The 22,263-nt window shown below is 42.0% G+C and overlaps 1 protein-coding gene across 1 annotated transcript in view; it reads right to left on the bottom strand.

The window, feature by feature from the left end:
• Positions 1–22,263, bottom strand: part of notch2 (notch receptor 2) — a 52,517-nt gene that overhangs the window by 6,129 nt on the left and 24,125 nt on the right. The window contains exons 3-29 of the mRNA XM_034081175.2: positions 18,432–18,706; positions 17,415–17,622; positions 17,166–17,299; positions 16,391–16,513; positions 15,241–15,474; positions 13,239–13,394; positions 12,965–13,150; positions 12,680–12,793; positions 12,431–12,544; positions 12,007–12,240; positions 10,294–10,404; positions 9,693–9,885; positions 8,037–8,182; positions 7,810–7,923; positions 7,578–7,697; positions 7,289–7,441; positions 6,620–6,848; positions 5,747–5,948; positions 4,833–4,986; positions 4,441–4,625; positions 3,698–3,830; positions 3,312–3,563; positions 3,066–3,178; positions 1,847–2,379; positions 1,024–1,359; positions 527–669; positions 225–432 (exon numbers count right to left, since the gene is read on the bottom strand). Coding sequence (XP_033937066.1) covers positions 225–432; positions 527–669; positions 1,024–1,359; positions 1,847–2,379; positions 3,066–3,178; positions 3,312–3,563; positions 3,698–3,830; positions 4,441–4,625; positions 4,833–4,986; positions 5,747–5,948; positions 6,620–6,848; positions 7,289–7,441; positions 7,578–7,697; positions 7,810–7,923; positions 8,037–8,182; positions 9,693–9,885; positions 10,294–10,404; positions 12,007–12,240; positions 12,431–12,544; positions 12,680–12,793; positions 12,965–13,150; positions 13,239–13,394; positions 15,241–15,474; positions 16,391–16,513; positions 17,166–17,299; positions 17,415–17,622; positions 18,432–18,706 — 5,103 coding nt within the window. The remainder of the gene's footprint in view (positions 1–224; positions 433–526; positions 670–1,023; positions 1,360–1,846; positions 2,380–3,065; positions 3,179–3,311; positions 3,564–3,697; positions 3,831–4,440; positions 4,626–4,832; positions 4,987–5,746; positions 5,949–6,619; positions 6,849–7,288; positions 7,442–7,577; positions 7,698–7,809; positions 7,924–8,036; positions 8,183–9,692; positions 9,886–10,293; positions 10,405–12,006; positions 12,241–12,430; positions 12,545–12,679; positions 12,794–12,964; positions 13,151–13,238; positions 13,395–15,240; positions 15,475–16,390; positions 16,514–17,165; positions 17,300–17,414; positions 17,623–18,431; positions 18,707–22,263) is intronic.

Here is a 22,263-nt window from a genome sequence, read left to right as displayed (position 1 = left end):
ACAGTAACAATTCTCAAGACTCGGCATGCATCCAATGCTCCAGCTATGCTCTTTTTCACAATCAAACAGCATTATTGTTAACAAGCAGCTGTGTGATAGATACTTGTTCCCATTTGAGAGACCCTACATTTCACTCTGGTATGAATTCCCGTACAGTAGTTGTCTTCATTAATCTTCATTTAAATTCTCTCCAACACAAGCTGTTGGTCTGTTTATTTACTCACTTCATGTCAAGGTCATCCTGACCGACAGGCTCTCTCCTTTTGTCGTTCTTATTGGCCGAGAAGCCATCGGGAAGCCACAGGTGACCGTGTTTGTGCTTCCTCTTGGCGGCCAGCATCCCCAGCACCAGGATGAGCAGAATAATAACCACTGCCACTCCGACCAGGATCCACTCGATCGGTGGCCCACAACATGGAATTGGATCTGTACCTGGACATAAATCAAATATTAGTTTTGCTGCCTTCATTTAATTTAAAACAAACCAGTTGAACTCTGTTTACTTCTAAATGAGAGGTCTACTTACTGCTGACAGACACCAGAGGGTAGGGCAGTCCAGACTTGATTTGAGACGCTGCGAGGAACCTGGCAGTCTCGTTAGTGTCTTTGAAACAGTTGGTCGAGGTCTTCGCGCATTCACGGTTATCGAGCTCCAGGTGCACCACAGATCTGCGGATCAGAAGTGAAAACAGTGTTATAATAAACACTCGTTTTCTTTTTTCCCCCCTTGCACTAATTTAGTAACGAACAATACTATCTGATTATTCTCCTTCTTTATTTATTGTTAATGTACTCTACAACCTGTAGCTCAATAGGCCAATGGGTGGTGGGTGGGTAAATGGTGGGATGGAAATGGAGATTTTAATTTGTCAGCATGGGCTGTAAATATCATTACTTCGTGAATTCGAACCGAATGTACATACTTTGTATCACTTGCTTTTGTGTGGAAAAAAACAGAAATCAATAAAGATATTTGAAGACAGCTGAATAAGTATGTGATCACAGCATCATGAATATCTTTACCCTATAACCTCCTTCTCCAGCTCCCTCTTTCTCCTCTCCAGCTGTTTATGTTGTTCGTTCACATCCCAGTAGTAAGCGTACACCATCGGCTGCCTCTTATCGTCCAGCTTCACTCGCAGGTTGGTGTGCAGCACAGCTCCCAGGGACCGCAGGAAACCCTTCAGGTCTCCGAGCAGCTCCTTGGGCTGCAGGCGAACCACGATGACCAGCGTTCCAAACACGTCTTTAGGGGGAAGGTCAGCCGAGCAGTCCAGCCCGTCCCAGCCGCAGGCCTCCGTGTGGCAGCTCTTGTCACAGACGCTGTTCCCAAAGTGGTCTTCACAGTACTTGTCATACCTGAAAATAGACAGAAGAATGATGTTGGGTGATCTGGCTTTAAAGTATGTGGGACTTTTTTGAAGCAACAGCAATGGCCTTTTACCCATGGAATATTTAACATACTGGTCTAGGAGGCAAACGTGGTATATTGTACGAGGTGTGGTCTTTATTTCTCCAATATGTCGGACCTAGAATATCCAATATCTTTTTGGACTGTTCTTCCTAGGCCAAGTAATGTTGAGTTATTTTGGGGGGAGGGCATTAATGACTTTATTATTTTATTCATGTTTTATTTCCTGTGTATGTTCGTGTGTATATTAGGACAATGTATGTGTATGTTCATATAGGTCATATTTAAATTTGCCCTTTTGGGGACATTGTTTCATCATGTTTGGAAACCATGATGATCAATGTAAAACTTGTGTAAATGATACACAATCTATGCACAATCTATGATAAAGATATCATAGATATAAAAAAATAATATATATATAGGGTCACGTACTTGCAGGTAGGTGTGGTTTCCATGCAATCAAAGCCGTCAAAGAGGCACCCGGCGTTGTTGCACGCCTTATCACAATGTCCATCTTTGAAAAGATCCCAGCAGGGAATACTGGCGGTGCAGTTTTCCCAAGGCTGCGGCCACTTGAGTGAGCAGTCGCCGCCGTCCCACTGACATTCATGGTTGTTACAATGACCGTCACACACGCTATCCCCTCGACGCCCCGCACACTCCGGATAGGGGCAGGTTGGTGTGCGTGGGACGAGTGGTTTGTTCTCGCAGTATTGTCCAGTGAAGTACATTTGACACTGGCATTTGTAATGGTATGGGTTGGTTGGGTCTTTGATGCAGGTTCCTCCGTTCTGGCAGGTCCATGGACACCTCTGTTCTTTCTCACAATGGGTTCCGCTGAATCCGGCCTGGCACTCGCAGCGCAGGGGGACCCCGGGTGACTCGACACAACGCCCACCATTCTGGCAACGTTGCTTTGTACAACTGTGGCCCTCCATTTCGCCACAGTTGAACCCAGTGAAGCCCTAAAAAACACAACATGTTATTCAAGAGTGCTCGTAATATAGACATTTGCAAAGGGCCAATACAACTGTTATTTTAATATAAAAACGATTATAACTACTATTCTATTGATCTAGGTTTTCCTATGAATCTGCCGCTTGTCTACTGTACCTGAGCCATGGTGTGGCCCTCTGAAGCAAGCGTGAGAATAAGAAAGGGAGCAGGAAGTTAGTGGAGAGAAAAACAAGGACATTGTGCAAAGAGATTTTAGTCTAAGAACAAAAGAAATTATCTTCTGAAGTCACTCGGTATATCTTAATACAAATTGATAACTTTACTATGAGAAGACGGATGAAATAGATGACATAGGTGAACACATAAAGCAGGTAAGCCATGATTCCTATTAACCAGAGTTGACATCCACTGGAGGGACGTTTCGTATCCATAGAAACATGTCTTCTAATTGGAAGAATGTCTGTTTTCTCTGCCAAAGTCAATATTTATTTTTCTCACATCATGGCACTCTTTATTTAAACGCTCTGCATTTAGTTTCCAGCGTCAACCTTTCTGTATTCACATGGCATGCAGTTTACACAAAAGTGTAGCCTCACACTAAAGCCTGTTTTAACTGAGAAATGAATAGAAGCTAGCATAAAAGAGGAGAACGGATGGATGATACCGGAAAAAGAGAGACATTAAAGAAACTTACGGGAACACAGGAGCAGGTGTAGCCATGTCCTGAGCTCTTGTTCATAGAGCAGATGGCGCCGTTATGGCACGGCTTCGACAGACAAAGGTCCACCACGGACTCACAATGACGACCTGAGAAATAAAAAATAATTAATAAGTAAACTGAAAACATTTTGCATAATTACAAAAAACCCCAACACACTGATGCCTTGCTGGTTTGTCTTACATACAACATTACAAGACAAGCTGCTTTTTGGTAATGTACCTGTGTATCCAAGGCGACAGCGACACTGGTAGTCATTGACCAGCTGCACACAGTCCAGGCTGCCGGGGGCGTGGCAGGGCGTGGAAAGGCATTCATTGAGATCCCCCTCGCAGTGCTCTCCAACGAATCCTGGAGGGCAGGAGCATGTGTAGCGGCCCACACCGTCCGCACACTGTCCTCCATTCAGACAGCGAGGTTCAAAGGAGCCAGGCTTGGGAGCACAGTCGTCCACGTTCACTTCACACAGGTACCCTGCAGATCAGAGAACAGACGGATATGACTGTGTGTAGCCCAGAAAAGCTGCTTGGTGGATGTTTAAAGGAACAGTATTAATCATCCTGTGACTGTGTGTGTGGAATGTGTATATATTTATCATACACACTTACCATGCGTTCCAGTTCGGCAGACGCAGGTGAAGCGATTGATGCGGTTGATACATTTTCCTCCGTGCAGGCAGGGCTGAGAGTGGCATTCATCAACATCATACTCACAGTTCACGCCCTGGTAGCCTGATTTACACTGGAGCGAGAAACAAGAGACAGAGATAAGCTCTTTGGATGCTTGGGGATACCCAATCAAATGGGTGCAATAACATTGTAGTAACAGTGTAATATGGGTGAAACATTGGTGTTACATGGGTATAGTACTGCTTTAATAACAGTGCAATATGGGCTTAGTAAAAGTTCATTGTGTGTATCGTGGTTATAATATGGGTGTAGTAGAGGTGTAATGATGGTTTAACATGGGTGTAATAACATTGTAATAATGGTGTAATATTGCTGTTACATTGGTGTAACTAGGGTCTATGGGTATAAAACAGGTGTAATAGTGCTGCTAGATGGGTGTTAAAAACCAAAAACACATCTACACACAGACAATTGAGAGTGTACTCATCTCTTTCGACTACACTTCGAGCGATAGAATTACTAACAAAGCACTTATATACTAATAAAGGACTGGCTTATCTATAGCCACTTGAGTAGCACTTGAAATGTGTGGCTCTATGAAACCTGATGTACTTATATGATTCTGTTTTCTTCAAGGTTGTATCTTCCTGGTCGAATGCACTTATTGTAAGTCGCTTTGGATAAAAGCGTCAGCTAAATGCAATGCAATGTAATGTACTTACTATGCACTCATATGTGCCCTGGTAGTCGTTGCACGTAGCTCCGTTCTGACAAGGGTTTGACTGGCACTCATCCACCATCTCCGCACAGTAGCTGCCCGTGTATCCTGGCTGGCACTGACACCGGTGAGAGTTACCCACATTCACACACCGCCCGGCGCTCTTACACACATTCTCAACTTCAAAACCTACAGAAATGTGGGAAAGGAGCGGCATATAGTGAGCAAAGAATGTGTACAGTTACAGTGAAAAACTGTGCACATTGACTTTGTTGATGTCTATATCTCACAAAGATTCATTATTACTGGATTAGGGATGATATCTGCTCTTATCCTAATGATTCAAAAGGTGTTGTTGGTCGTTGAGATGTCTACTACATTAAATGAGTCCCTCACCATTCCTGGCAGCAAAGTCCTGGCAGGACATGTTGGGGACATCGCAGTAGAGACCAGTCCATCCCATCTGACAGTGGCAGGTCCAGCTCTTGGATATCTGTGAGCAGGTGCCGCCGTTAAGACAGCGCACCTGGTTGCAAAGGTTCACCATGTTCTGCAAACGACAAACAAAAGGAAAGCTTTGCAGTTGATTATAAATGTTACACAGACAGAAAGAACTGCAACCAATCTATCCACCTTCTTGAGTTAGATACGTTAAGATAGACTTATACAAATATGTCAAAAAAGAGCTCTACAGTCTGTGTGTGCAGGTACTTTGTTTTCCTTAAAAGTCCCCTATTACACTGTTTTTAATCAAAAATATTATAGGTATCAGATATATACAAAACATGTCTCTGGAGCGTTTGCCTCGAAATACCAAACAGATCATTGCAGCATTACCCATAATCCCCTCTGTTTCAGCCCTGTTTCAAAAGTGCTGATTCTCTGTCTGTCACTTTAGATGAAAGTAAGGAGCCCCTCCCCACGCCCCTCTGAGAGAGATTTGGTTAAAAAGAACACAATGGTGCTCTAGGAGGAGATTCAGGTGATAAGGGGGGGGGTTACCTTGGTTGCTGATTGGCTAATGGTTACACAAGCCAAACAATCGTTATGACATCATAAAGTGGCCAAAATCTGATCAGCTCATTTTCAGACAGGTTTTTATATAAATGGATCAGAACAAAAAGAGAGAGAATCTTTGTTCCTGAAACTTTCAGAATCTCTTTACACAGAGGGGACACGTGGTTATGTATGAAAGACATGACAAAGTGGATTTGGCACAATAGGTGACCTTTAAATGTGAGCAAATATTAAACCGCTAAGAACACACATGACCTGCTGATCCACTCTGTTCACTAGCAGGGACTCTTTACCTGGCAGTTCTGCCCACTGTATTCCACGGGGCAGGTGCAGCGGTATGTTCCCAGGCCATCGGTGCAGGTGCCTCCATTCTTACATGGCTGAGAGTCGCACTCATTCTGCTCGAACTCACAGAACGTCCCGTAAAAGCCAGGGCGGCATCGGCAGGAGAATTGGTTGATGTCATCAATGCATGTCCCGTTATTCAGACAGGAACTGGTGGGAAGGAGGGAAACAAGTGACTATTGATTTTCTTGAGTGCTGAGAGATATTTAAATTAAAAAGGTCAAATGAAAGTCACACGGCCTAATGAAACACAACATCTGCTGATTTTGGCTGATTCCCCTGTAAAATCAGGCTTGTTTTGAAACATTATTTATGTTTGGTTTTTCCTCCAGCCAGTCATGAGACGCACCTAGAATAATCTTGATATTCAACCTCAAGTTTTCTATTCCTTAATTTGGACATTTGATTGTATCATTCATCTATCTGCTATCTGCTCTATATCTGGAACAAACTCCCAGAAACCTGCAGGTCCGCTGCAACTCTTACTACTTTTAAATCCAGGCTGAAGACTTTTCTTTTTGTCGCTGCTTTTAATTGAACTATTCACATCTTAAACTGCACTGTAAGTTTTATCCATGTATTTTTTCTTTTAATGTTTATTTTATTAGCTTTTCTTTTTTAATGCTTAATGTCTTTCATTTTTTGTAAAGCACTTTGAATGGCCTTGTGTTGAAAAGTGCTATATAAATAAACTTGCCTTGCCTTGCTCATTGCAGGAGATACAGTAGATGCCATCCACAAAGACTTCATTTCCAAAAATGAGAACATTTAAGCACAGATTAAGCAAGCATTATGGATCCGGCTTCGGATGAATGGCTCACCTCTCAGTACATTCAAGGATGTTGTGTTCACACAAGATTCCATCAAAGCCCGGTCGGCACTCGCACACAAAGCTGTTGACGTAGTCCCGGCAGATGGCCCCGTTCCTGCAGGGCTGACTGTCGCACTCGTCCACCTCGGTCTCACAGCGCTCCCCCTCAAAGCCCGCACGGCAGTCACAATAGAAACTCCACACACGGTCCACACAAGAGCCTCCATTGAGGCACGGGCCTACAGAAGGAAGAAGGAGGGAGCAGAGGCTTTGAATGACCAACTATTTATTTTAAATAGCCTTTGCTTCCTTTTTTTAAACCAGACTCCACTGTTTTCTCCTTTCAATAACCTTTTACAATTCGTACATATTGATATCTGAAAAACAATAACTACTTTGCGCATTTGTATAATGTATTCTAACTTATTATGTATATTCTATATATTGTATAGCAAGAGTTTGGCTTGAAAATATGTACAAAAGCACATGCCCTTATTTTAACAAGCTTGTTTATCATTTTGAAATCAGGCGTTTGTAACTCACTGACTCACAGCGCACTAGGGATTAGGATATTTCCAATCTTCAGTAAGTAAAGAATATAACATAGGAATCGTAATAAATGCAGAGGGGCAGCTTTCATACGGGGTATACAGCCACTAGAACGCAACGTAAAACTCACTTGGTGAGCAGTCGTCAATGTCTGTCTGACAGTTGTGTCCGCTGTATCCCGAGATACATTTACACATGTAGCTGCCCTGGTTGTTCACGCAGTTACCGCCATTTTTGCACGGGTAACTTTTGCATTCATTCACATCCTCCTTGCAGCGTGTACCTACACAGTCGGGAGCAAGCAAACCAAATATTAGTACAGCATTGTTGTAGCAGTAATACATAATATAGACCATCTCACATCCATATAACTCAACTATAGGCAGACAAATAGACAGTATTTGGCAATGCACACATACCTTCCCAGCCAGCGGCACATTTACAGGTGTACGATGAGAAGTCTGCCGATGGTTTACACACTCCTCCCCTCTCACAAGGCTTAGAGGAGCAGGGATCCTGTTCCACCTCGCATTGTTTGCCTAGTTTGACATAGCACACATTGTAAGGATGGATGAAAAGGAATCTTTGCTTTATTCAGTTTGCAAAGCATGCTATCGGATGCTGATATGGTGGGAATGTGATGTCACTAACCTTTGTATTGCAGACTACATTGGCAGGAATAACTGTTGACTCCATCGATACACACGCCTTGGTTCTGACAGGGCCCGGACGCACATTCATCTATGTTCATCTCACAGTTATTACCTTATGAGAGAGGAGTTACATGTTTTCATTTTAGAATTCAGTGCTGTATCCTCTCATTGATTGCCAAGTTTAAAGAAAATGAAATGCAGAAATGTATTATTATAAAAGATTACCTCTGAATCCAGAGTGGCACATGCACGTGAAGCCGTTATGTCTGTCCACACAGGAGCCATCGTTATGGCACGGATTTGGCTGGCACTCGTCCTTCTCCTGCTCACAGTGTTCTCCCACCCAGCCAGCTTCACACTCACAATGGTACCTTTAAATAAGACGATGGCAAGACATTACTTCATAGTAATAATAACAGAAGCTACCAGCATCTTTTTGGAAATTCATTGGATTATATTTAAAAGAGCAATCTTTCCACCTTTCTTAAGCTCTGTTCTGTTCTTTGGTTTTAGCGCCTGGCCGACGCGCTCACACATCACTCAGAGATATATTGTTTGTTTTTGGTACATTTATTTCCATGTTATCGTTTCCATTTATTCACTGTTCGTTCTTTTCTTTAAACACAAATGTAGGTATCTTACCAGACGATGTTGAAACAGTTTTCGTCACTTAAATAAACAAATCTTCTCTTCTCTGCAGCGGTCAAAAAACCGTGTGGCTTCACAACCAAAATAGAAGCCAGAGTATAATCAGCAGGACTCTTTTAACCAGCTGAGGCAATCGCAGCACCAATCAGCCGCTCCGCCCAACCGTGGCTGCGGATCCCGATCAACTGACACCAATCAATTATACTCCATTACATACATTAAATGATTAAATAATTACAATAATAAATCAACGTTTTGCCGATACTGCATATTAAAGGTTTTGCAGAGGTACATTTTGAAAGAAAAGTGTTAAAACATGTCTCAACGACAAAAAAGAGTAAAGGGAAGTCCCATTAAAATATAACACAATGTGAAGAATTAGTTGGCTGTTGGCCCAACTGGTTTGTCTATTAACTTTTGAATTCCACTAAATAACTGTATGTGTTGGCCCATGTAATTGCCCAACATGTCTGAATGCGATACTAAGCTATTCTAAACTGTTACTGGTTTTCACTTTGCTGCTCGGCTTGATGCTGCTATTGTTTATTTTTATTTGCACATCTGAAAACACTTTAAACAGTGCTGTAACTTATTTACACGTCCTTGTAAGTGTTGACCTTCTGTTATAACTTGTTTTTTATCAGGGATTGCCCAATCTCTTAATCATATTCAAGCATTAGATAAGATCAGAGGTGGGAAGTAGTGGAGTACAAATACTTTGTCACTGTACTTAAGTACACGACTTTTTACTTTCTACTTCTTACATTTTCAAAACAGGCTCGATACTTTAGTCTGAATGTGTGTTTGGTGGCGTGATCATTATTATTTAGAGTCATTGCGTGCCTATTGATTCGAACACGGTCCGTGTATCCATCACTTCCTGGTCTTCTCTAAATAAGAGGGACCAATGGAAACGTTGTCATGTTGCCGTTGTTCAGCATCGAAACATTCATTAGCTAACAATCACATTATTGTTCTATTAATATAAATTGAGGTCAGGTACTCTTTAAAACAGCTGGTAGTTATGGGTACTTTTTACTTAAGTACATTTCGAAGCCCATACTTCTTTACTTTTACTTGAGTAAAGAAGTTTAGTCAGTACTTCTACTTTTACCAGAGTATTTTTAAACCCGAGTATCTGTACTTGTACTTGAGTAAAGTAAGTGTGTACTTTTGCCATCTCTGGAAAAGATAAGGACAGACGGATCTCAGAAGTTAACCAGGTTTACGTACCCGTGTTGTTGTTCAACACACTCTCCATGCGCACAGGGCTGAGGAGTGCAGTGGTCAGTCCCAGAGAGGCACAGGGGGCCGTGGGTGCTGGGGGGGCACAGGCAGTGGAACCCGTTGACCTTGTCCACGCAGGTCCCCCCACTCATACATGGGTTTGAGATACACTCGTTTATCTCCACATCACATTTAAGTCCTATTAGAAAGAGGGAAATAGTTCTTCATTATTGGTTTGGTTTTTGGTTTTGCAGAATGTAATAACACACCAACATAACAGATAACAAAGAACAAACAGAGCAGGAAGAGGCAAAAAACCCATTGGGCTTATTTAAAGCCTCTCCCTAAATAAGGTTTAAAATCACAATTTTATATAAAACACATTATCAATATACAGAACAACATATACTTTACTTAACATTTTGATGAAAACACTGTATATATGAAAACCAGGCCTCACAAGGTGGTCACATGACTTTTGTAGGTATCTTTTAAAGCAATGCAGCGAGGTACAGTTTGATCTCAGTAATGGCATCCTGCTATATCAATAAAGTTACATCCTAAATGTTAGTCTGTTTGACTTTACTAGTTATTTAACAAAACATACCTGTGTATCCTGGGGCGCACACACATTTGAACTCGTTAATCCCATCGTGGCACTCTCCGTACTCACAGGGGTTGCTGGCACAGTCGTCTTCATTAATCTCACAGTTCACCCCTGAGTGGAAAAATATAAACACACATTCATATGGGGTAACAAATAGCCGAGTTATATGCTTCATCATTTAATCCGACCGAATCTTTGAATACATTTGAAAGTACGAAAAACACCCCGTCACTTTTGGTTGTATCGAGTAAGGAATTACATAAGAGGTAAGCCGATCAAGTGGTTGTTACAAAATGTGACAGTTAACTCCTTCACCACCAGGGGGAGTAGAGCTCCATAAATATGTGGTTCAGAAAGAAGTGACATTTTCACAAAAACCTCTCACACAGCAGAGGCTGTTTTTCATACATATTATTAAGATGCATACATTTGACTTATTCTTTCATTTCACTTGTACTGTTTGTCTTAAACTATATTATTTCTTTTGTATGTTGTATTGTCCAAAGGAGCCTGAGACTTTCATTACGCTGTGGCTGAATCTTGAGAATTGAAAAGGATTAGAAACTGAAAGAGGGGGAGACATACAGAAATAAAACGAGACAGAGAGAAAAAGGCTCATCAGAGGGGAAGTGAAGGCATGAAACCAGAAAGTGAGACCTGATAGGGTGACCTCACGGCAGACTTTGTAGAGTAAGGAAAGTACAGACTTCAGTACCAGGCGTCAGGCTGGTACAGCGTACTGAACTGAGCCTATTAATCCCCAAAGCAACGTGGGGAAGCACCGCTCTGACCAGACTTGTGGCAGCTACTCACAAATGCACAAGTAGATAGCTCTACAATTTATACATCAAAAGTTATTCAGGAAGTCCTAGACGTGGGGGAGGTTTTTTTTTTACATTCAAATGAAGTTGTCAACCAGGTCATCAAGAGTTAATAAGAAAAAAACCTCAAAAGGAGCAACTTAATATTACTAGGCTCAAGCTCTCTCAAAAATGATTTGTTAAGTTAGAGCTAACTGTTCCTTCAGTGGAAACATTGTTGAGGAAGTAGAGCTCATACAATTTGTGTGGTTATAGTTCAGTCTATGCCCACTATAACAACCATATGTAACTTTGGGCGTATCAGACCTGAAAAACAAGTGGCTGCACACACAATTTGAGGGGAATAATTGTATGAAAGTCCTCACACACTGGGCCATGGAAGATACAAAGATGATAACATTTGTCTTTACATTAAAGGGGCCCTATTATGCTCCTTTTCAGGTTCCATATTTGTATTTTGTGCGTCCACTGTGAAATGTTTACATGGGTTAATGTTCATAAAGGTATTTATTTTGTTCATATGCGTGAAAGGTTTGCTGCACCTCTTTTCACCCTCTGTCTGAAACCAGAGCCCAGTCTGCTCTGATTGGTTAGTTGGCCGGCCCTGTTTTGATTGGTCAACCGCTGAGAGATGTCCTGCCCCTTAGCCTATCACAAACAATGTGACCAAAAACCTATATAACACACTACAGGAAAGGGAAAACCCAAACCCCCCTTAATTAACCACTGACAGCAGCCAGATGGATATTTCAGAGTGACTTGGTATCACCTTGTGTTTTCGCATTTCACATTCAATGAAATGTTTTTTTTTTCCCCATTGAAATGTCAAATGATACTTCAACTAATCTCCTTCATATCATGCAAATCATTTTGTAGCACTCCAGGTCCCTACCTGTGGTTCCGGGTGAGCAGTTACACTGGTAGGCATTGACCAGGTCCACGCAGCGTCCTCGGTTCTGACATGGGTTGCTGTGGCACTCCTGGACCTGGATGTTACAGATGGAGCCTACGTATCCGGGATGGCACTCACAGGAGAAGGTGGCGATGCCGTCTTTACACACACCGTGGTGGCACGGCTCTGGTACGCAGTCATTGATGTTCTCTTCACAAAGAAGACCCGTGAATCCTGAGGAAGGACATTTTGGATCTTAGATCAAGTGACTATTTCATATTATTTTAGTGGATCAAAAGGATATGGGTTCAAATGTGATGCAGTCTAACATTTCACTTTTTTTTTTTTGCATGATCGCAGAGCAGGCCCTACACATTAGAATAACGATAATAATGCAACTTCTCCTATTGTCATTCCCTTTTACCTTCAGCACATTCACAATCATATCCGTTGGGTCGGTCGATACACTTGGCTCCGTTTAAACAGGGTGTGCTGGAACACTCGTCGATGTCTATCTGGCACATTTCACCGCTGAAGCCTGAAAAACAGAACACAGAACAGGATGAAGAACCAACGCTTCAAACTGTTTCAAGACGTACAATGACTTCATTCATTTTCACTTTGAGCGGGTGCATATATGAAAATACATGTATAAAGTTACATGTGAACCAACCTGCTGGGCACTCGCAGACAAAGCGGCTGACCTGGTCCAGACATTTACCCTGGTTCAGACAGGGCGAGCTGAGGCACTCGTCCACCTCGATCTCACAGTGAATCCCCTCGAATCCTGAGAAAACGAGGCAAACAAAGTTTATGATTTCAACTTTTCTTAAAAGCTACAGAAGCAAAGGATTTGGCCGACTGACGATTACGAATGCTAGAAATCTTTGGAAATGATCTGAATAAGAATGACTGGTAACATTAGTACAAATATGAAAGGATACTTCAAGAAACGTACCGGGCATGCAGATGCAGCAGTAGTCCCCAATTCGATCCAGACATGTGCCGTCGTTCTGGCAGGGGCTTGAAGCACACTCGTTAACATCTTGCTCGCAGCGCGGCCCGGCGTAACCTCTAACACAGTTGCAAGTGAAGGAGCCGTCTGTGTTCACACATTGACCACCGTGCTCACAAGGGTTGGTGCCTGGCAATTAAGAGGAAGGAGACATGGTTAGGTGAGAACAGGCTGGCAGACATGCAGGGTATGTGTGGTTAGAGTTTCTCTTTCTCACTAATGCTGCATTCGTCTCGGTCGCTGTTGCAGGTGTTGCCCACGTATCCTGGAGGACAGTTGCAGTTGAACATGCCACTGATGGGGTTGGTGTCGCACTGAGAGCCCTCCCTGCACGGGTTACTGATGCAGGCGTCGTCTCTGTGGCAAAGCAGACCTGAAAAGAACACCATGTTGACAGGAAATGAGTAAACATCCCTGACTTGTACACTAATACAGCCTTGCTGGAATGATCAGAGATGTGGGAACACAATTGGAATACATTTAAATTTGCTACTGGGGATGAATTCCTTTTTTAAGGCTTAATCCAAAATTCCGTATGTGTTACAAACCAGTCAGCTGGACATGCAAATCCATTCTGCATCATCTGATCTTGCGTTAACATTTTAAAAAGGTTGTAATTGTGTATTTTTATGCACATTGTAAAATGCTTTTTGTTATTGTGGGATATTCTAATATATTATGTGTCTGTCAAATATTTGTCTGTGTGTTTTTTTTTGTTGGTACACAGGTATCTTTTAAAAAGATCCTGATTTCAGTGAGAATACCCGTTAAAATAAATAATAAAATACTGCGGTTATATTGGTGTATATGATGGTTTGACATTGATCACATTCATTTTCATAGGTTAAAAGAATAAATGTAAAGGTAAACAACCATTTTATTCCAATTTGTTCCACAGGATACAGTTCCCTTCAATTCAATACACTTTTATACAGATATTAAAAAACCAAAGGAAATATACAGCTTCCCTCGGAGCGTCAGGCACTAAATATGCTGGCACTTGACTTCTTATGTTTAAATAATATCCAGGGTATATGCAGGAATCCTGAAGTCAAATGTAATACCTTTTACGACCTTTTTTAAGACCCTTTCCATACATTTTAAGACCTCAACGCAACTTCGAGTTCTAACCGGTTACATTGGCGACACACTTTACCTCACATTTACTATATTGATTGTAAGATAGCACAACTAAACCGAGTGCAGACAGACTACTGAAGCCTCCTCTCCACATGAACTTCCACCTCTCTGTGAAGGTCAGGTTTAATGCAGCATGCTGCTTTGTTGCTTCTGTGCTCTTTCATTCCAGTAAAACTCCTCAGAAACCATTAGAAACCAGTATTTGACCAATAAACAAAACAATTGACAAAACTTTGAACTATGAAATATATGAAACTTTGGTGAGCTTCAGCGGGGTAATGCCATACAGGAGCTCCCTCACAAATACCCAGGGGTTAAATTGGGCTGGGGCGGTCCGGGGCTAAGCCCGGCACATATCACCCTCACACATTTGTCATACGTTTACAAAAAACGATATATATGTTAAGACTTTTCTCGTTCTTAATATAGACTATAAAGCCAAAAAAGTCTTCCGTTCACACGCATTCGATTCATCAACGTGTCCGTTCACACTAGACCGCTGGAAATGCTGGAAACGCTGGCCTGTAAGTGCTGCTGCCGCCACGAAATACACCCCCCCCCCCACACACAGAGCGGAGCAAGGCAACGAAACTTAAAATAAGAAGCAGCATTTTATGGCACACTATGCATGAGGCCACCTTGAGGGGGTTTCCCGACATGTTGTTTCAGTAAATTAAAGGGTGTTTCATGTTGTCGTTGCTGTGGACCTTCTTAATACCTTGGAAAATGGCGTTTAATACTTTTTTATAGCCTTAATTTTCGCTAAATTGATTTATCAACTTTTAATACTTTGTAAGACCCCGCGGACACCCTGATATCATATTCTTATTATTTTATCTTTATTGGACATATTCCTTAAATGTTACATCTCTTATTTTATCATTTTATTTTTCTCTATTTGATTCATTTTCTGAAATGGAACAACAGTCACAAAAAAGTCTCTTTATTATTCTATTTGGGATTATTTAAATATTTCTTATTCTGATTCAGTGTGTAAACTCAACAAAGTCTAAAGTGAAATATCGATCTATGACAAAGATTTGTGGCGTTTCGTCTGAAATGTTTGACTACAAGCCTACCTGTCTTTCCGTAGGGGCAGAGGCAGACGAAAGAGGCAACGCGGTCGATGCAGGTGGAGCCCGGCGTGCACGAGGCTGTGGCGCAATCGTCGATGTTTTCAGAGCAGTCGGGCCCGCTCCAGCCGTTTACACACACACACACGTAGCTGCCAAACAGGTTGCTGCAGGTCCCTCCGTTCTGGCAAGTGTTTGGCTGCAGACGACACTCATCCACATCCTCTGTACAGTGCTGACCTGTGTTGAGTCAGGGAGGTGGACATGAAGAAGAGGAGGAAATGTCAACAAATGAATACTCTGTCAATATAACATAACCCAAGGTGAAGCCTCGTGAGTTTTGAGGTAGAGAAATCCAATGATTGTGTTTTGTCTAGATGCTTGTCACCTTTTTTGGGAGATGGGAAATATACAATATGAAATAATATTCATCCACAGTGGAGATATTTGAATACCCAGCTCACATCTGCTGTATTCCTCCTTGTTGGATTAGTGCCATGTAAACTCAGACATGCCTAAGGAGGCTGGGGAACGCATGTTTGCTTTTTAAATGGGAAGCGTGTGTATGCTGAACAAGTGTGTTAGCATAGACACGCCTTGTGCGAAGTACGAGCCTCTTTAGGATGTGGAGGGAGTACAGAAGAACTGTAGGAAGTATAATATCAAAACACACAACATGAAAGGAAGTTATTTGAGGGTTCCCAGCACAAACATTGATTCTGCCTCACTGCTCAAATGGCGCAGAAAATATAGGTTTAATGGATACAAATTTGAAAAAGTAAAGACACAGCTGTTGATTTTCATTCATTCATTTCAGAAAATATATGGAAGAATTCCCTGCTAAATATATGTATCCAATATATTTTCCTTTTTAAAACAGCAGGCATTGTAAGTATTATTAAATACTTTTTAATATCCTCATGTTCTAGGCCAGTGCGGATGCTTTGTGTTTTGGTGTCTGATAAAACGTCCTACTCATGGATCTGTTGCTCCAACTGGACTTCCTGGATCACATGTGATGTCTCAGTGATACCCCAACCAACACAGCCTCTGGCGCTGTATAAACACTAAAGCCCGCTAACAGCACATGTCTAAAATACACCAAAATGCATGTTTAATGACTCACTACACAAATAAATAATCATGAATCACTGACCGGTCCACTCTGGAGGGCACTGGCAGTTGTAGGTGTTGACTCCGTCCATACAGGTTCCTCCGTTGGCACACTGATGACCGGGGCAGTCGTCGATGTTGTGCTCACAGTTAGTCCCGTTGAAACCTGCCACAAAGGATTGGGGAAGACGAGCACTTAAATACATCAAATCAAGTAAGACATTGTGTTTATATTACTTATCCTTTCTATATGCGATGTCCTTTACAAGATAAAGACGTTAAACTTTTTTTTTTTGAATGAACTCAGTTTAGTTTTATTTAAAAGGATTTGTTTGTGTGTCTACAGCTAAACTGGTGTGGTAGACCCTCGATAAGCCTTTTGAGCTTCAGCCTCTTCTTGCATGTTCAGTTATAATATTTTTTATCTTTTGTGAATGTTCTTTGTATATGCTATTAAGACACATTCAGTGTTTTTATGATAACATGTTCTTAAATGTGTGAAAGCAGCCGTGAGTGTGTGTGTGTGTGTGTGTGTGTGTGTGTGTGTGTGTGTGTGTGTGTGTGTGTGTGTGTGTGTGTTGTGTCTCCATGATAACTGTAGCAGACTGACAGTAAAGTGTGTAACACAACACCAAAAGGATTAGACTGTTTGCACTTTAAACAACATAACGCTACATATATGTATAGATAAATACCAGTTACTGTGCTTCTCTTTAGCTCTTCCTACATCAAAAGTTACTCTCTTAAAACTTCCATTTCCAATAAGTGTCTACCTCCTTTAAAAAATGATAGGCATTTCAGTATTTGAATGCTCTTACCTGGAAGGCAGTGGCAGGAGTAGCTGATGTCAGAGCTCTGGTGGCAGGTGCCCCCATTCAGGCATGGTGAGGGGGAGCAGGGGATGTATGAGCTTTCACAGTGTCTGCCTGTAAACCCTGGTGTGCAGGTACACCTGCAGAAATGACAGAGTTCATTTGATTCAAGTCAGTCTTATTTTGTACTCGGCTCTTCCAGATAATGACTTTTACTCTACATCTAGTTTTTGTTTTTTTAAACTGTCTTCTCACTTGTAGGAGCCAGGGGTGTTGACGCATAATCCTTCATTCTGGCATGTAGAGGGTGTGGCTACACATTCGTCTGTGTCGTTGAGGCAGCGCGGACCTGTGTATCCTGGAGGACAGGAACATGTGTAGCTCCCAGCGGACGGAGAGCTGCACAGTCCCCTGTTGGCACAGGGACTGGAGAGACAGCTGTCCTCATGCTCGCACTTCTCTCCTGGGGATGAAGAGGAAGAAGAAGAGTACTTAGATTTGTGCCATGTATCACTATGTGAACATGTGGAGAATTATGGCTTAGATACTAAAGGAAAGCGGTATGCTATGATTGATACGATGAAAACACTTGTTGATCACATGTTGCATTTTATCCTTTAACATTTTTTAGTACCAAAAGATTCAAACTCACTGTTAAGCCTCCACTAAAATGTTTTTGCAGTTATCACATGTCACCAAACTGCGCTCAGTTTAAGGTTGAGCAAACCTCTTAATTTTTTATTTTAATTATATAACAGTTTTAAATTGGATGCATTTATGTATCAAAAACCAATACTGGTAGACAATCAGGGGATCCATGCACCAGATTTGTTTTAATTGAATCAGTAAGGGAAATAAACCAAGAGGAAATTGCTTAAACAGGTTAAGGATACAACATTCGGCAATGTTTCAAATGTATTCATACAAATTCCAAGAAGCAACTTGTCTCCGGCCTCATGGCGTGAGTTTTAATGTAACTTACATGTTTTGAGATATCCTGCTAGCAGACAAACAAGTTATGCCACAATGAAAACCTTGAGGTTATAACAGGCTCAGGAGACAATTACCTTACCTTAACTTAAAACAATTTCTTTCAAATTACCTGCTTTGAAAAAAAAAATCTGGATAATAGTCATAATATTTTATAAGATATGACATAAATCTGTAAGAGTAGTTGCATTTAGGGTCTAAATATGTGCTCTGATGATAACAAAAAGTTAGATATTAATGACCTAATGGCAAACACTGAGAGGGCATTAAGCAGCATCTCACCTGTCCATCCTCTGGGACACTCGCACTTGGATTTGTTGAGGGTCAGCAGGGTGCAGACCCCCTTGTTGGCACAGGGGTTGTTGGGGTAACACGTGGAATTTTGGGGAGTTTGGCAGTGCGGCCCGATGTAAGCGAGCGGGCAGGAGCAGGTCGCGCTGCCTGGTACGGGAACTCCAGCTGACATTAACACAGAGCAGTTCCCTCCATTCAGGCAGAAGCCAGGGTGACAGGGGTCCTTATGGTGGCAGTACTCCCCCAGAAACCCTGGTGCACACCTACACACACACACACACACACACAAAATAGAATTTAATGACTGAAAATTCAAAGACACAATCACCCCTACATACAGCCAATAATGTTGAGGTAAACAAAAATATGTGTGTGTGTGTGTGTGTGTGTGTGTGTGTGTGTGTGTGTGTGTGTGTGTGTGTGTGTGTGTGTGTGTGTGTGTGTGTGTGTGTGTGTGTGTGTGTGTGTGTGTGTGTGTGTGTGTGTGAATGAATGAAAGTGAAGCAAATAAACAAAACAAAGCAGTGAGTTTCGATCAGGTGCACAGGATGCAGCACATCAGAGTCAGCATTGATAGTGAAGCATAACATCTGTAGTACAGACACACGAGAACTATCGCAGGTAAACACACACTATTGTCACTTCCATATAGTGATCTAAACAACAGTGTGTGGGGAACCACATCCCTGAGTTGGAGTATTAGCAAAGTGTTTGTGCATGAAGAGAAACTAGTTCAATTACTATGAAATGGATAATGGTTTATTTTTATTTTAAGACTTTAAGACAGATACGAATCAGTTGACAGTAAAAAGCAGCCACACGGACTGAAGTACTGACACACACATTAGTTCTAGAAAAGTGTCTTTTGACATTTAAGATGTGAAGCACCAAGATTATTGGCGTATTGCCCAGGGCTCAAAATAAACTTTTATCCTCAGTGTCCCACACAAGTCCCGCATTCTACATTAAACTGTCCCAGACCAAAACAATGTCTTAACGGTGGGGTAGGTCATTTTGGAGAAACCAGCTCGAGTGCGCTAGAATTTGAAAATACACAGCCAGAAAAAATCTGCCACTTCCTTACAGAGCCCCTCCTCCAACACACGAACACGCACATGACCAATGAGGGCACGAGATAAGTTTGTGCACAGATGGAAGGCTGACAGGCAGGTAGGCCATCCAGTTACTTTAGCCGGGACGGCTAAAATGATTGGTCGTGCTTTTTACTGCGCCACTGCTTCCACAGATGACATTTTTTTATGGATTTTTTGTCAAAGCACTTAAGATATTCATTGCTATCGGGATGTTAAGAGCATGCCATGGAATATAACAAAAGGTTTATCTCGAGCCGGTTTCTCAAACGTACCTACCCCACCTTCACTTAATTGACTGTGATGGAAGTTGTGCTGGTTGTTTCCTGCACTCATGTCGCTGTGGCTTTCTTTAGGGGGCTTCCTTGATTTTAACCACCTCAGCATTTTTGTGACCGTAGGTTTTCCTGCAACGTCATGCGTGTCAATTTATCATTGATTTTGTGTGTAAGCGCATTTTTTCTATTTCTACACCTAAAAATAAATTACGCATAAATGTATTAATTTCATGACCGAAAGAACGAGATCGCGGATACAAGCGGCCGAGATGGGTTTTCTCCGCAGGGTGACTGGTGTCTCCCTTAGGGATAAGGTGAGAAGTTCAGTCATCCTTCGCGTCGAAAGGAGCCAGTTGAGGTGGTTCAGGCACCTAGTAAGGATGCCACCTGGGCGCCTCCCTAGGGAGGTGTTCCAGGCACGTCCTGCTGGGAAGAAACCAAGGGGTAGACCTAGGACCAGGTGGAGGGATTATATCTCTTCGCTGGCCTGGGAGCGCCTTGGGATCCCCCAGTCAGAGCTGGTTGATGTGGCCAGGGAAAGGTTGTTTGGGGCTCTCTGCTGGAACTGCTACCCCCGCGACCCGACCACGGATAAGCGGGAGAAGATGGATGTATTAATTTCATTTCTAATGATGTGTTTACGTAATTTTCTTGGCACTTAATCTTTGTTTCCACAGATGCTTTTTTTGTTTTAAACCACTGACAAGAGAACTTTCTTCTTTGAGTGCTTCTCTTGCCCCATAAACCCTATAAGAGGAAAAGGGGGAAGCTGAACTTGTTGAAAGGGCTAAACTGGGGTCAGTCGTAGAAAGAAGAAGTTAAAAAGTAGAAGGATGTGAGGTGGGGTTATCTGGAAGTTGTTGACTGGTAGAAACTAAAAACATCAAGTGAAAAGCATCAGCAATTATTTGAGGAATGTAAAAGATGAAGACATTAACGCAACATAACGTAAATGTATCCAAATTCAAAGTTAAGAATGTTTCTTGACCACTGCTTCACAACAGCTGTAGAGTTTATGACTAAAAGAAAAGCAACTCTTCCTTTGAGATAGTTTGGTGAACAAATCATATTTCCATAGCTTATTCATCAGCCATTGTTTTAATTTCTCTTTTTTCTACTTTTTCAGTGAAATGATTCAGCCTCATGACATGCGGAGGGGAGGAAATTACATTATTACACAACATGTCCACTAGAAGATCTCATCAGACATGATCCTTTCGTCACTTTCTATTCCTCTGTTTCTCTCAGTCCCTTTCACGCACCACTTCTCATTTAATTGTTTATTTGGCAGGGACAATGCACAGTAATGAACACTTAAAACATTCAAATGTGTCAATCGTAACAGTGCCAGATTTAGCTTTGAGCTAATTTCCATCCGCATCTCTTTGAGTGACAGACTACGTACTGAGGTGTCCTTTTGTTACACAGAATATGTTATTCATGAGGAATATGTTATTCAACTTCCTGTGTATGCTACTTCGTCTGTTTCACCGTGGGCCTGTGTGTGTGTGTGTGTGTGTGTGTGTGTGTGTGTGTGTGTGTGTGTGTGTGTGTGTGTGTGTGTGTGTGTGTGTGTGTGTGTGTGTGTGTGTGTGTGTGTGTGTGTGTGTGTGTGTGTGTGTGTGTGTGTGTGTGTGTGTGTGTGTGTGTGTGTGTGTGTGTGTGTGTGTGTGTGTGTGTGTGTGTGTGTGTGTGTGTCACATGTCAGACACGCCGTTTGGGGACTGTGGGCACCAGAGCAGCCTGCTGCCTCTCACACAGGCCTCCCTCGAGGGGCTCAGGTAACATAATCGGAGGGAAACTCTACACAGTGACTAACACATGCACACATGCACAGAGAAAATGAATACCTCCTTTAATAACCACTCCAAATTAAAAAGAGATGCTTATTTGACAATCAAGCAGACTTCGGGCATGTAAAAACATAAGGAGGAGAAACTGAGATCGGTGTTATGAGCCGTATAGACAGAACAATGGAGGGGGAATTATGTGAAATGTAGTCTCACGCTTATTTACTTGTATTATCAATGGCCACCCCACCCCTAAGCAGCTTTAAGATATTAGGTTATGAGCGCGTGGGAAAGTAACACTTTAATGAATCATGCCAGGCAGAAGTCATGTATGTGAATCTTCTGCTTGACACGTGAATGTCCTCAAATATGATAAACAACATGTGACAACATCTTCCCAAACCAACGTTATGCTTGTTTCACAAATATGGAGTTAATCGAATGCAAAACAGTACAAGCGTTAAGATTGAATCAGCACTAACGCTGGTATTAAGAATACTGTGTGTTTAAGACGGTGTCGCTTTCCATTTGTTTTGACAAGATATGACAAAATACCATATTCACGTTAAAGTTTAGATTTGCTTACCTTTCCGGGTTATGAACAAAAGAGTTGATCCTGCTAATAAGAACTATCTGTGTAGCCGAAGCTCGTTATCTCATT

The sequence above is a fragment of the Pseudochaenichthys georgianus genome, chromosome 4 (assembly GCF_902827115.2).
Source record: "Pseudochaenichthys georgianus chromosome 4, fPseGeo1.2, whole genome shotgun sequence".
Taxonomy (NCBI): Eukaryota; Metazoa; Chordata; class Actinopteri; order Perciformes; family Channichthyidae; genus Pseudochaenichthys; species Pseudochaenichthys georgianus.
Note: the sequence above shows the minus strand (reverse complement) of the source record. Positions and strands in the feature narration are given on the sequence as shown.